Genomic DNA, 14,462 nt, shown 5'->3' on the forward strand with positions numbered 1-14,462 from the left:
GCCTGTAATCCTAGCACTTTGGGAGGCCGAGGCGGGTGGATCACGAGGTCAAGAGATCGAGACCATCCTGGTCAACATGGTGAAACCCCGTCTCTACTAAAAATACAAAAAATTAGCTGGGCATGGTGGCGCGTGCCTGTAATCCCAGCTACTCAGGAGGCTGAGGCAGGAGAATTGCCTGAACCCAGGAGGCGGAGACTGCGGTGAGCCGAGATCGCGCCACTGCACTCCAGCCTGGGTAACAAGAGCGAAAACTCCGTCTTAAAAAAAAAAAAAAAAAAAAAAAACCAAATTTTTGGCCGGGCGCGGTGGCTCAAGCCTGTAATCCCAGCACTTTGGGAGGCCGAGGCGGGTGGATCACAAGGTCGAGAGATCGAGACCATCCTGGTCAACATGGTGAAACCCCGTCTCTACTAAAAATACAAAAAATTAGCTGGGCATGGTGGCGCGTGCCTGTAATCCCAGCTACTCAGGAGGCTGAGGCAGGAGAATTGCCTGAACCCAGGAGGCGGAGGTTGCGGTGAGCCGAGATTGCGCCATTGCACTCCAGCCTGGGTAACAAGAGCGAGACTCCGTCTCAAAAAAAAAAAAAAAAACCAAATTTTTGTAGAGTTCAAACATCCTATTTTTGTGTTTGTGTTTCTTTCATCTCTCCCAAAACCAGGATTTTCTCTCACAATGCTGAATTATGAAGTTTTATATTGAAGTTCTTAGCAGTTTGTGGACTAATTGACATATTAAATTTTGATTAGCATTCACTGGTTTAAACACTCATTTCTTCTGGGGTCAGAATACCTCATTGGGAATTGTAATGCTGTTTTAATTTCTAAAGACAAATGAATTAAATGAATACATAGATATGAAAATGCTTTGTAAACTAGAACATACTAAACAAGTATATTTGGTTTTTGCTGAATATAGTATTTAGCTTAGTTTGAAAGTAAGCTGCTATCAGTTGAGGATGGGTATCTTTGAATAATTTAGCTTTAACCATGAATGTGAATAACTGAGAGGGCTATTAGTACACTTGTCAAAGCAAATTACCCTCTTTGTACAGACATAGAATTACTCTGAAAGTCAGTATTTGCAGGATACTTTTACAGTTTACAAGGGGTTTTCTGTGTGATATCTTATTTGAGTCACACTCTGAGACGTGATAACATCACCATTTTATAATTGAAGAAACGGTCTCAAATTTTACTTTTTTCCAAAGTTACTTAGCTAGTAAGTGGTAAACAAAATTCATACCTAAGTCTTCAAATGCCAAATTATTTGTTATTTCTACTACATGATGTTTGAATATGTTAGAAATAAAGAACAATATATTTTAATAAAATATACACAGAGCAAGACTATTGAAATAAAATGGTATTTTTCTATTGCCGTCACATTTTTATTCTTCATTGTCTAATAAACTTGTAATTTTACCCTAAAACTTGTTGAACATTTATTTTTCCTGTTTTTTGAGTTTAATCCTATTCATGACAAGCCTGGGGTTTAAACCCTTCTGAAATTTTTTTTTCAAAAGGCAATGGTTTAAATTCACCACAGTCATGGGTAGTTTATTCAGAGGGACAATCAGAGCCTGTTCTAGCTTGCCTTTTTAGGACATCTTACCAGTTTCCTGAGCTATCTATAAGTTTTTCCACTTTTCTTTTGGACTATTAAAGACAAAGATGTGATTATACAGCTTAATTTGTTTCCAACAGTCTTATTTTATGCATATTATTCTGTGACAGTTATTAATGATGCCCTCTTTCACTCTTAAAATTATCCTGATTTGTATAATAAATTCAAAGGCCTGTAAGTCATTTATTGCTGTGTAACAAATTGTCCCAAAACTTAGCTGATTAAAACAACATTTATTATTTCAGTTTCTGTAGGTTAGTAATACAAGTGTGGCCTAGTTGGTGCCTCTGGCCCAAGATCTCTTATGTGGTTGCAGTCAGGGTGTCAGCAGGAGCCACAGTGTCATCTGAAGGCTCAGTTCAGGGAGAATTCAGTTCTAAGCTTACTCATGTGGTTGTTGGCAGGTTTTAGTTTCATGCCATGTGGGCCTCTCCACGGGGCAACTCCACAGCCTGACAACTAGCTGTTAGAGAAAAAGGAAGGGGGGCAGGGAGAACTTGGAAGTTTCTGAAATGGCATCTTATTACCTCTGCTGCATTCCATTTGCTACTTACTAGATCCAGTCCTCACTTAAGGCCAGGCATTGCACAAGGGCATGAATACCAGGAGGTGGGGATCACTGGAGCCTATCACAGACAATCACCTTAATAAAGGAAAATTGCTTCCACATAATACTTTTCCACAACAGAATGCAACTCATTACCTGTTGCTGTTTTTGTTTTCCTGAATAAATTTACTTCAGACTTCTTCCCAGCTCTCTTATTCATGGCTGCTTCTGTACATTTAATTGTAGCTGGAGAAAAACACAGCCATGCTGATGGGTTTCCTGTTAAATTTATAATCACAAGCCTCAGTAAGCCACTTACTGCTCTCTGGCAGTCCTAGTACATTTTCCTGGCCCATTCAGTGTCTTATTGCTTCTCCTCTTTCTTCAAACCACTCTCATTTCTTTGTCTATTTTTATTTTCCGAAAGTAGAAGTAATCTGAAGAGAACTTTCACAAGCTTTCACCACCATATCCCCCCAGGCTGGAGTGCAGTGGCACGATCTTGGCTCACTGCAACCTCCACCTCCCGGGTTCAAGCAATTCTCGTGCCTCAGCCTCCTGAGTAGCTGGGATTACAGGCACCCGGCATTACTCCCGGCTATAATTCCCTCTTGTTATTGTACTTACGCATGCTCTACTTAACTAGTAAGTCCCATTCTCCCTCATTTATTCATGAACATTGTTTCAGTTCTCCCCCTCCTCATGCTGCATCAAATTTTCTTTTCTGTCAAAAAATTTCCAGCAATGAATAAGCAAGCTTTAATTTATTCCATCTTAAAAAATAGAATCTCTCCTGACTCTGCTTCTCCTTCTATCTACTATGTTTTTTTTACTCCCCTTTACAGTGAAAAGCCTTGAAAGAATTGTCTGTACTTACTTTTTCTGTTTCCACTTTTCCCATTCTCTCTCTCTCTTTTTTTTTGAGATGAAAACTTGCTCTGTCGCCTAGGCTGGAGTGCAGTGGCACTATCTTGGCTCATTGCAACCTTTGCCTCCCAGGTTCAAGTGATTATCCTGCCTCAGCCTTCTGAGTAGCTGCGACTACAGGCATACGCCACGACACCCAGCTAATTTTTGTTATTTTTAGTAGAGATGGGGTTTCACCATGTTGGCCAGGCTGGTCTCGAACTCCTGACCTCAAGTGATCCGCCTGCCTCTGCCTCCCAAAGTGCTGAGATTACAGACGTGAGCTACCGCATCCACCCCCCCCACCCCCCATTCTCTCTTAGATCCTCACCAAGCGGGCTTTGACCCTACTGTAATGCTGCTGTCAAGATCAGTGAACACCTCCATGTTCCTAAATCCGAAGGTCAGATCTTAATTATCATCTTAGCTACACATCACTAGGATTTGACATAGTTGGTTACTCCCCTTTTAAAATATTCCCTTGCTTCAACATTCTGGATTTCTTCACTCTACACTGGCTGCTTGTTTGACTACTGCAGAGCACAGCCTTCAGGTCTGGCAGTATCCAGGATCACTCTCTTAGTTAATTAATTTCATAATATGCCAACAACTTTTTACATGTCTAGCCCACTACTTTTTCCTAAACTCTAGGCTTACATGTCCAACTTGACATCCTCATTTGGATGTCTAATAGGATCCTCAATCCTAACGTGTCCACAACTGAACTTTTGTTCTTCCCACTCAAATCCAAACCTCCTACAGTCTTCCTCATCTCATTAACTGGCAACTCAGTCTCAGTCTTTTTATGTGCTCAGAGAAATAAGTGCTATCCTTGGCTCCTTTCTTCTCTCATACCCCACATCGAGTCTAACAGCATATCCATTTTATAACTTCAGCATTTATCTGGAATCTGAGTACATCTTCCACAGTGTTTGGTCTAGTCCATGCTACCATCGTCTATGAAATAATTGCATTTCTGATGATGGAAATAACTTCCTAGTCTCCCTACTTTTGTCTTGTGTCCCTTCTCCTTCTCCACACATGTCTGTTCCTAAATTGCAATCAGAGTGATTCTTTAAAAATGTAAGTCAGGGCTGGGTATTGTGGCTTACACCTCTAATCCCAGCACTTTGGGAGGCCAAGGTGGGAGGATCACTTGAGGCCAGGAATTTGATATCAGCCTGGGCAACAAAGTTGAGACCTCATCTCTACTAAAAATAAAACGTAAGTACACACATAAGTCAGGTCATGTCTCTATTTCCCAAAACCCTCTAATGGCTTCCCATCTTGGAGCATAAAAATCAAAATCCTAACAATGACCAACAAAGCTATATACCAGTTGAAAAATGCAAGGCACATATGTAATTTAAAATTTTCTAGCAGCCATTAGCTATCCAAAGTATAAAGGAAACAAGTGAAGTTGATTTTAATGTTATTTAAACCAGTAAAGCAAAATATTATTTCACCATGTAATCTGTGTAATAAGTTATTAATGAAATTAGTTTCAAAAATAGCAAGCCTTCAATATCTGGCATGTAGTTTATACAATTTGGATGCTAAGTTTTTATTGGAAGTATTTGATTCATACTTAGGTGTCATGACATTTATAATTGAAAATATAGATTCATATACCCAAGTAGTTCCAAATCATTCTTAAAAGTTTTGAAATAACTGAATCCAGTATTGATTTCTTAATTTTAAAGTTTAAAATATAAACAAAATTTACTTCCTAGTTACATTACAAATTTCAAATGCCATATGAGGCTAGTGGCTGGCTTACTGGACAGCAGCTCTTTACCATCTGGCCCCTGTTCTCCGACCTCATCTCCTGCTGATTTCTCCTTTGCTCATTCTGCTGCAGCTATAATGGCCTCCTAGTCTTTGATTTTGGCAGATACTTCCCATTTTAGGACATTTATATTTGCTATTCTTTTTGCGTAAAAAAAGCTCTACCCCTAGATGGGTGCATAGTCTCTGCTCCTTCACCTTCTTCAAGACTTTGCTCAAGTATCACTTTTCTTTTTTCTTTTTTTGAGACAAAATCTCACTCTATCACCAAGGCTAGTATACAGTGGCATGATCTTAGCTCCCTGCAACCTCCACCTCCCAAATTCAAACGATTCTTCTGCCTCAGCCTCCTGAGTAGCTGGGACTACAGGCATGCGCCACCACATCCAGCTAATTTTTTTTTTTTTTTTTTTGTATTTTTAGTAGAGATGGGGTTTCACCATATTGCCCAGCTTGGTCTTGAACTCTTGACCTCATGATCCACCTGCCTTGACCTCCTAAAGTGTTGGGATTACAGGGGTGAGCCACCATGCCCAGCCCAAATGTCACCTTTTTAGATGTTCTTTCTCTTATCAACCCATTTTAATATCTGTACAAATTGCCTTCTCTTCCTAGCTCTTACATTTCTAGCCTGCCTTCTGAAAGGAGAGAGAAGAGGACTGGGAGGGGAGAGGTGACCTGATCTAAAAGGGAAAGCAGTGAAATACCAGAATTGTCCTATACAGATGAATGAATACATTAGGTGAAAGTATAGAGTAAAATAATAATGAATAAGTGATCATAACCCTTCAGCTTGCTTGCTGTCTGAGCAGCTTATAGGATTATTTTTGTGTGTACATGACAACCCTTTATAGATTGTAAGTTTCCTAAATGCAAGGCTCTGCCTTAATGTCCTCTTATACCTTCTTTGGCATTTAGCATATAACTTTGACCAATAGGCAGTGTGAAATCTTCAATTATGAGCCACCTATTGGTTAGCGTTTTGTGTTTTACATTCTGTGGTTGCCTCTATCCTGTTTTCAGTGCCAGCAACTAGTATACTTGCTGATCATTTGCTTGTGTTGGCTTCACATGTCCCATGGCTATGATTGTGACATTGATTCTTTCTCTCTTTGCTTGTCCATTCTGGTACACTCTTACTCATTTTCCAAAGCCAACTCTGGAAAGAAGCCTTCCCTGATTCTCCCAGTTTACAGACGCCCTCCTTAGTGCTGCCTATATGTTGTGTATACTGTAATTCTTATATTCTAATAGGGAAATAATCATGTAAACACGGTAACAATATGAATTCTTGATAACAGGGACTGTGTGTTATTAAATTTTTCTTTATTAAAGATACATTTATTTTTAATGGTTTCCTCAGTGCCTTGTTTAGGTACTCAGTGCTTGTTATATTGAATGAACCTGGCACAGAGCAGCAAAGAGAGTTGCTATTAATGGGGGAATTTTATGTTAAGATACACGTCATTGACAGGTAAGAGATTTGGAGCTATAGAGAGTGAAGGTAGAGAAAACAGTAAAATCAAAATCAATCTCTGAATAGGAGGGTCTTAGGTACTTAGAACTTACTATGTTAGAAAGCCCAGAAAACCTGTACTCAGATGGAGTGGCAAAACTTACCTGTTTGTATTATAGTAATGTTTTTTTCAGTTCTGCTCTAGCTTTTGCTCTTCATATATTGTTTCTCGATATGTTTGTACAGCTATTTGTGTCTTTATTTTACATTTGATGATCTGACAAATGGGTAAAGATCATGAGAAGCCTCAAATTTGTAAACGGAGGGAGTGGGCAGATTATTGTTGAGAGTCCTTCTAACTCTGTGATCATGTTATTTTGAGGAAAACAGATTCTGTTAGCAGGTGCTTTAATGGCACCCTGGTGAGCACAATAATTTTAATCACTTTTGCTTCTTTGTTCCACTGTTTATTCTTTACAAATGAAGTGCATGCTAAAAGCAAGCATTTGAGCTGGATGTAGTGGCACACATCTGTAGTTAAGTTACTTGGGAGGCTGAGACGGGAGGATTCTTTGAACCCAGGAGTTTGAGACAAGCCTGGCCAACATGGTGAAACCTTGTCTCTACCAAAAATACAAAAATTAGCTGGGTATGGTGGTGCACACCTATAATCCCAGCTACTTGGGAAGCTGAGGCAGGAGAATTGCTTGAACCCAGGAGGTGGAGGTTGCAGTGAGCCGAGATCACACCACTGCACTCCAGCCTGGATGACAGAGCGAGACTTCATCTTGGGAAAAAAAGAAAATATGTGTTGACTTAGTTAACTATATTGTCAGAAAACTAGAGTTTGTGTAGATCTCCAGAGTTAATTTTTGGTGGCTTAAAAGTTTAAGCACTGTACCTTGGTAAATAACTCTTTTACTGATTTGGAGTTCAGAGTAAATTGGAAAAGTTATTTCTTCCTCCCTATAATAATTTATTGCTAATGGTCGGGGGCGGGGGGGGTAGTATATAAAGATATTTCAGCAGGCATCGGAAAAAACGAGCAGGGGATGAAACTTTTTCTCTGATTCTTAAATATGGGTTATTTGTTTTAAATAATGTTAAGCGTCAAAAATTAAATATTAAAAAGGGGTTATCCTCCAAAATAAGTATTACAAGAAATAACATAATAGAACAAACTCCACAATACAAATGAAAAGGAGGTAAGTGTTTCCCCTTTGTATTCTTTCTAATTTTACCCACCCTTATCCAGTTCAGTTGAGACAGCTTGGTGGCCTACAGATCACCCTACTTCGTAATTGTTTTCCTTCACAGAAAGTGTGACAACTTCTTCCTTTATTTATTTATACTTCTGCCCCCAGCCGTGCAGCTCCTCTACGTTAGTCTAAGGATTTTCTCTTTTACCTAGACTACTCCTTACAGACTATTTCATGAAGCCCTTACTCTTTTCCCTGGCTGAGAGCCATCAGTGTGTGCTGAATTACAGAAGTAACATTCCTGTCTATTAATCACACATATGTGACATCCAGCAGTTAATGAAGAAACTTAGCTTGCTGTTAAGTATATATGCTAACATATATACTTAGGTCTTCTGTTGGCAAAACTTGCAGAGCTCACCAGAAAGGTCCCACTGTCTAGCTATGTGTTTAGTGAGAACTAAGTGTCTTCTTTCTTCTCTTACTGTTTATCTTTATCATGAGCTTTTTTCAGACTAATTTAATAAAATATTTACAAAAATATACTTAATATCTTCCTGATGATTCTTTTGAATGAACAGTTATGTGCTTTGTAATTATGTTGATTTTCTAAACTCTCCTGCTAGTTTCAAGACTTCGTAAAATGTATAGTATACCATGGACATTCTTACTTTTGAAATTGGGCATTCTTAGAAGAAAAATACTGATCTTTGACATCTTGAACTGAACACTACAATTTCCCATTATTTTGATACCTGAGAGAGAAAAGTCACCTGCTTAAGTATCATAAGGAGGCAAAATTAAGTTTTTAATAGAAATTTTAATGCATCTACCTTAAGTTAAATTATCTAGTCACTTGATATTGTGGGTGATGCTGTGAATTTGTGATTTGCATGGCTTCAGATGTCATAATTTTTCCCCCCCACTTTCTAGGAAGTAACAGCTAGCAGTCGCCACTATGTTGACAGGCTATTTGACCCTGATCCCCAGAAAGTTCTACAAGGTGTCATGTAAGTAGTATGTATTTAAGAGTCTATCAAAAAGTTGTTTGTTTTCATGTTTTAATCTGCCAAATATTTTAATTTTGAAAATACAGGATTATACCTTTTTTCTTTCATTTGGCTTTTTTCTAGAAAGACTGACATTCATAATGTTTAATATTTTACTGTAAAGAATTGTCTTTTCAATAGTTGTTAACAGACATGGTTAGCTTCATTTTTTGTAGAACACTTGTTTCACATTAAAAAAAATGTTTTCTTTAGAGAATGCTTTTGCTTCTTTAGTATCCACAAAAGTAGGAGAATAAGATTGATGGTCTTTCATAATTGGAATGCAGTGAAATAATAGATCAGTAGAGTTTTTTGTTTTGTTTTTGGTTAACTCATTAACTGTCACCAAGATTGATTCTCCTGTTGAAGTTTTAAATTTAGAATTTAGAAAGCTGTCAAAATTTAAACAAATTCTTAATAACTTAAATGCCTTTTTTTCCTCCAAAATTTCATGTTTAATGAGAGGAAACATTTTAAAGCAATATACCAGAAGTAATTATGCTCTTAAAAAATTAAGAGGAGCAAATAGGATAAGATTTCGGAAGATTTGTTCCCTTTCCTTTTGAGTTTCAGATTATCATACTCTTAGCACATTAGTTCTAAGGAGGAAGGACTAGACTAAGGCTTATCATGGGGATGGGAAATGTGAAGGATCCACAGGCCTGAACTGTGTCTATGGGAAGAAGGATACAAAAAAGGGTCAAGGTATATTTGAGTAATGGTGAGGGCACCTAAAGAGGGACGCCTCTTCTTTTTCTCTAATCCCATAAACGTTGTCAGCCAAATAGTACTTTAACTTGTGCTCAGCCAAGGCAAGGCTAGGATGCTTTGTTTATACAAGTTTCTTCAGACTGTAGTTCTTAAAGCCTCTCTCTCCAAAGGCATTGTTGGAAGGATGCTTTGGAGTTGTGAATTTATAAAGAGAGGTAAGATAAAAGTGTGGTAAAACTGCTTGACTATTCAAGTTGAGCTGGAAGGAATGGTGAGAAGCTAGTTAGGATCTTCCCGAAATACTTGACACTTACTTTCACGTCGTCTCGGTTTACAAAAAACGATATTTCTGGCTTTCTCATTATGTTAACTTTGCCTTTGTCCTCTTAAGTAGGAGACTTTATAATTATTTAATCACTCCTTTTAAGACTAGTCTAATGATTACGAGGAAAAATGGTTTATTAAATTCATATATTAGATAAATCAGTTTGGGTTGTACCTACACACACAAAGTAGTCAAGGGGGCAAGTTTAACTTAACATTCTTCCTTAGACAGATAGTCTCCATACATAGCCAGATAGCTCTAGATGTAGATAATTCTAAATGTTACTTAAAATTTCTCAATAAGTGGTTGAGAATGTTAGACTTAAATGTTCAATAAATAATTATAAAATATGATGCTATTACTGCTGCTATGTTTAGGAGAAAGCAAAATTTAGTAATCAAGGATTCTGTGTAATAGACTTTTAGAGTTCTATCTAAGTAGCTGATTCAAATGTCAGTTTGAAAAATTTTTTACTTATCAAAGAAACACTGTAGTTTCTCAAAAATTGATAAAATATCAAATAAATGATAAAAGAAAAATGGGAAAGACAGAATTACAACAAAGAAGCTTAAATAGTTTGATAGCCTTAGTGTTTTTTGAAAAACTACCAGTCTGAGACCTTATTAACTGTCAGCTAGGCATAAAGAAACGTTTGTATGAAGGAATGGTAGAGTAGAAAGAGCATGGGCTTTGGAGTTGGACAGAAGTGGGTTGAATTCCTGATTCTGACATTTTCTAGTATGGTTCCTTTCTACCTGTGCTTGGACAAGTTTTGTAATTTCATTGAGGCTCAATTTCATCATCTGTAAAGATAAGATAACACTGTCCATCTTGCCAGGTTGATGTGAGAATTAAGTCAGAATTATAAAATTCAATGTCTGATGCTTTGTGGATCAGTTAGCACTTAAGTGGTTAGTTGTTATGAGCCCCAATGTAAAACAACTTGAAAAATAAGATAATTGTCCTCAAAGAAGAGAAAGGGGGAAAAAAACTGAGAAGACAGTTCAAACTAATATAGAAGAGAGAGGGGGGCTAAAATTCCTGACTCAGACAAGAGAATGTGAGTGATAACACATTCTAGTAAACATGATTGCTACTTAAAATACTAAAATCTGTTTATAGTTTGAAGGGACAGATACCCAACATTTTTTTTTTTTTACTTTATCTCAACATAGTACTGATCTTATGGAGGCATGTGTAGTGTGATTTGATAAAGCTTCCTTTTCTCCAGATAGAAATATTTATTCTTCCTGACTGACTTCTTTCTTGAACTTTGGCACTGTCTGAAAATTAATTGTACGTAGACAAGAGAACAATGAGTGAATTACTTTTAACATTATCTGTTTTTAAGTAATCTTGTTTAATATGGATAGAAAAAGGGAATGAAATGATATTTAGGAAAAGAGAGTTGACCAATTCTTCAATTTTTTTAAAAATATGCATCACAGTCATTACTGAGTTGCACAGAGACCACTACCAGACCAAAATAGATAGGTAGAAAGATGACCATAGAGTATAAACAACCAAAGGTAGCCTATTAATTTTAGGGAAGGAAAAGGTAGAGGCTGAAATAGCATTAAATCCAAAATATTTAATTGGAGGGACATAAAATAATTGACAAAAATTGTAGCTTTGACTACAAGCCAACCAGAGTTTTATTTTTCTGGCTATATTATGTTTGATTTTTCTCAATAAATATTGTGAACATATACCAGGCATGGTGGAAGGCACCTGTAGTACTAATTGCTTGGGAGGCTGAGGCGGGAAGATTCCTTGAGCCTAGGGGTTCAATACACAGTGAGACCCTATCTTGAAGACAAATAAGATTGTGAATGTGTATACCATACTAGCAGGAAAAAACAAAACCAAATTAAAGATGAATAGTGAGTCTTCATCATAGTCTACAACTAATCTACTAGGTGAGTTAGAGCTATAGCTCTACCCTTAAATATGAGGAGCTTCTTTGTAGATAGCCCACATCACAGTGGACCATTTTACCTAGTCAGTGAATATGCCTTGTTGAAAGATAACATTAAGTATCAGAACTGCTTAACTTTCAGTTGTTGAAGAATGGGGAGTTATCTAGGGTAACTTTGTTAAGTAGTAAAATAGCATAAACTTGAATGGTCCTGTTGTATAAAAAGTTTAAATACAAAATCAGGTCCTTTTATTGAAAAAAGCAAAATTTCATATGTATAACTGGATAGATGATCATTAAATAAGGAGTAAGATAGGAGCCAAAAGAAGAGGGAAGTCACTGTATAGGTCATAAACTATAGCCTTTGAAACTACAACAGAGAGTAGGTATGTCAGTTAAACTACATTGCACTGCAAATTATGAGCTTACTGTAGTGTGGAGATCTGCATATATGACTTTAAAAAAAATTGCGGGACATTTTTTGGTGAAGTTACAGTATTGGTTCAACAATGTTAAATCTCATATTTGAGAACGAATAACTGTTTATATGATTTTGTAAATCATGAGTGAAAGCTATTTAAACACTGTTTTGTTTTTTAACATAACAAATTAGAGCACTTGATTTGGTTTTCATGTTAGTGAATCTCAATGAAAAGATTAACAGAGGCCAGGCATGGTGGCTAATGCCTGTAATCCCAGCACTTTGGGGAGGCTGAGGTGGGCAGATCACTTGAACCCAGCAAGTCCAGCTTGGACAACGTGGTGAAACCCCATCTCTACAAAAATAAAAATTAAAAAAATTAGCCAGGTGTGTAGTCCCCGCTACTCAGGAGGCTGAGGTAGGAGGATCTCTTGAACCTAGGAGGTGGAGGTTGCAGTGAGCCAAGATTGTGCCGCTGCACTCCAGCCTAGGTGGCGAAGTTTTGTTTGGTTTGTTTTTGTTTTAAAAAAATTAGCAAATAGCCCTACATGGCCCTTTGTTGTTATTGCTATGTTGAAAGTCAAAAGATGATATAAGCCAATGTAGTGAGCTTTGTAGTTTAAGAGTTTAATAGAATTAGAAAGGTTGAATAGACCTCTGGTGGATTCATTCAGGCACTTGTGGATGCTGCAGAATCATGTGATTTTTTTTTTTCCCCCCACCGAGAATCTACTTCTAAAGTGTCTTCTGAAGCATTTTAATGTACTGATGATATGAATATATTTTGGTAATGATTATTTAATTCTCTTAGCTCCAGGAAATTTTGTGTCTCTGGTTTCAGTAGAATGTAGACAGGCATTTCTCAGAACATATCCCCATTGTCAAATAACATGTCCTCGTCGTTAAGCAGAGCATGACTGTAATTGATTTTTAGCTTGGGTCTCCAGTCTTCAGCACTTTTAAAGATAATTTTGTTTTTAGATGATATTAGGTTTTCAGTTAAAATGTATGCTATTTTCATTTAGGAATAAATAAATATATTTCATTTTCTTTTCATGAGCTAAAGGGTGAGAGTTCCCATAAAATGAAGCCTTTGGGTTTTAAGAACTTTTAAGTTAAAGGGTTAAGGTTTAGAATAATTTAAAATAAGTATTCTAAAAAATACCAATTAAAAAATTTCTCCTAATACATTTAATCGTTTTTTTTTTATTTTATTTTTTGTTTTTTTTGTTTGTTTGTTTGTTTGAGATGGGTCTTGCTACGTCACCTGGATTAGAGTGCAGCACCGTGATCTCAGCTCACTGCAACCTCTGCCTCCTGGGTTCAAGCAATTCTGCCTCAGCTTCCTGAGTAGCTGGGATTATAGGTGCCCGCCACCATGCACAGCTAATTTTTGTATTTTTAGTAGAGACAGGGTTTCACTATCTTGGCTAGGATGGTCTCGATCTCCTGACTTCGTGATCCTCCCACCTCGGCCTCCCAAAGTGTTGGAATTACAGGGCTCAGCCACTGCACCTGGTCTTAATCAGTTATTGTTGAGGGTTATGGATAAACATACACAAAGGCGACTTTAATACCAAATGTAATAAAGTGATCTGAGTCCTACTTGTTTAAAACTATATATTCTGAGACAGAATTCAGTCAGAGAATTCGGCACGTAGGATTATCCAGGAATTATTAAATCTAATTGACATAGTCTTTACTTGCAGACAGATAAGCTGTTTGTATACATGTGTCTATATGCTATTAACTTTGAACATCAAGAATATATATTTGGGCCAGGGACAGTGGCTCACGTCTGTAATCCCAGCACTTTGGGAGGCCGAGGATCACAAGCTCAGGAGATTGATACCATCCTGGCCAACATGGTGAAACCCTGTCTCTGCCAAAATCACAAAAATTAGCTGGGCATCGTGATGTGTGCCCGTAATCCCAGCTACTCTCGAGGCTGACGCAAGAGAATCGCTTGAACCAGGGAATCGGAGGTTGCAGTAAGCCAAGATTGTGCCACTGCACTCCAGCCTGGCGACAGAGCAAGATGCCATATCAAAAAAAAAAAAGAAAAAGAAAGAAATATATGTTTGTATGCATATGTGTATATATCTTTTCAAATGTATAAAGCACTCAACTGTATGCTGACGTACTGTTCCATACTGTTCTAACACATTTTTGTGTTCTTTGGAATAATTAAATATATTTAAAATATTAGTATCTACCAAAATATTTTGGCATTATTAACACAGTCACTAAATTTTACTCTTCATTTTTGGAGAATGTAAGGTGATTTGTAATTATACTTTGATAAAACAGAGTTTATAAGAATGAACTAATTTTTTTTTCCATCAAGTTACGTGTTTTCTTCTCTAAAGGAATGAACTAAATTACAGTCAATTTTGTTTTTTCAGTTTAGACATGTTGATATTCAGTAAATGCCCAAGGTGATTTGAGCTGAATTTTTCTATAAATTTTCCAAGTGCCTCTTGAATCAAAGCCTTATGTTAAAAATAACTTTA

The 14,462-nt window shown here is 37.1% G+C and overlaps 1 protein-coding gene across 5 annotated transcripts in view; it reads left to right on the forward strand.

Annotated features, from left to right (window-relative positions):
• The window catches only part of ARMC8 (armadillo repeat containing 8), a 112,647-nt gene that overhangs the window by 14,921 nt on the left and 83,264 nt on the right, over positions 1-14,462 (forward strand). For 3 of the 5 annotated variants that reach the window (XM_012451129.3, XM_012451130.3, XM_012451134.3), the window contains one exon: positions 8,459-8,535. The exons of the other annotated variants lie outside the window; for them this stretch is intronic. In XM_012451129.3, the coding sequence (XP_012306552.2) occupies positions 8,459-8,535 (77 nt within the window). The remainder of the gene's footprint in view (positions 1-8,458; positions 8,536-14,462) is intronic. 5 annotated transcript variants of the gene reach the window in all.

This window comes from Aotus nancymaae, unplaced genomic scaffold, assembly GCF_030222135.1.
Source record: "Aotus nancymaae isolate 86718 unplaced genomic scaffold, 86718_ANA_hifiasm-v0.15.2.pri h1tg000019l, whole genome shotgun sequence".
Taxonomy (NCBI): Eukaryota; Metazoa; Chordata; class Mammalia; order Primates; family Aotidae; genus Aotus; species Aotus nancymaae.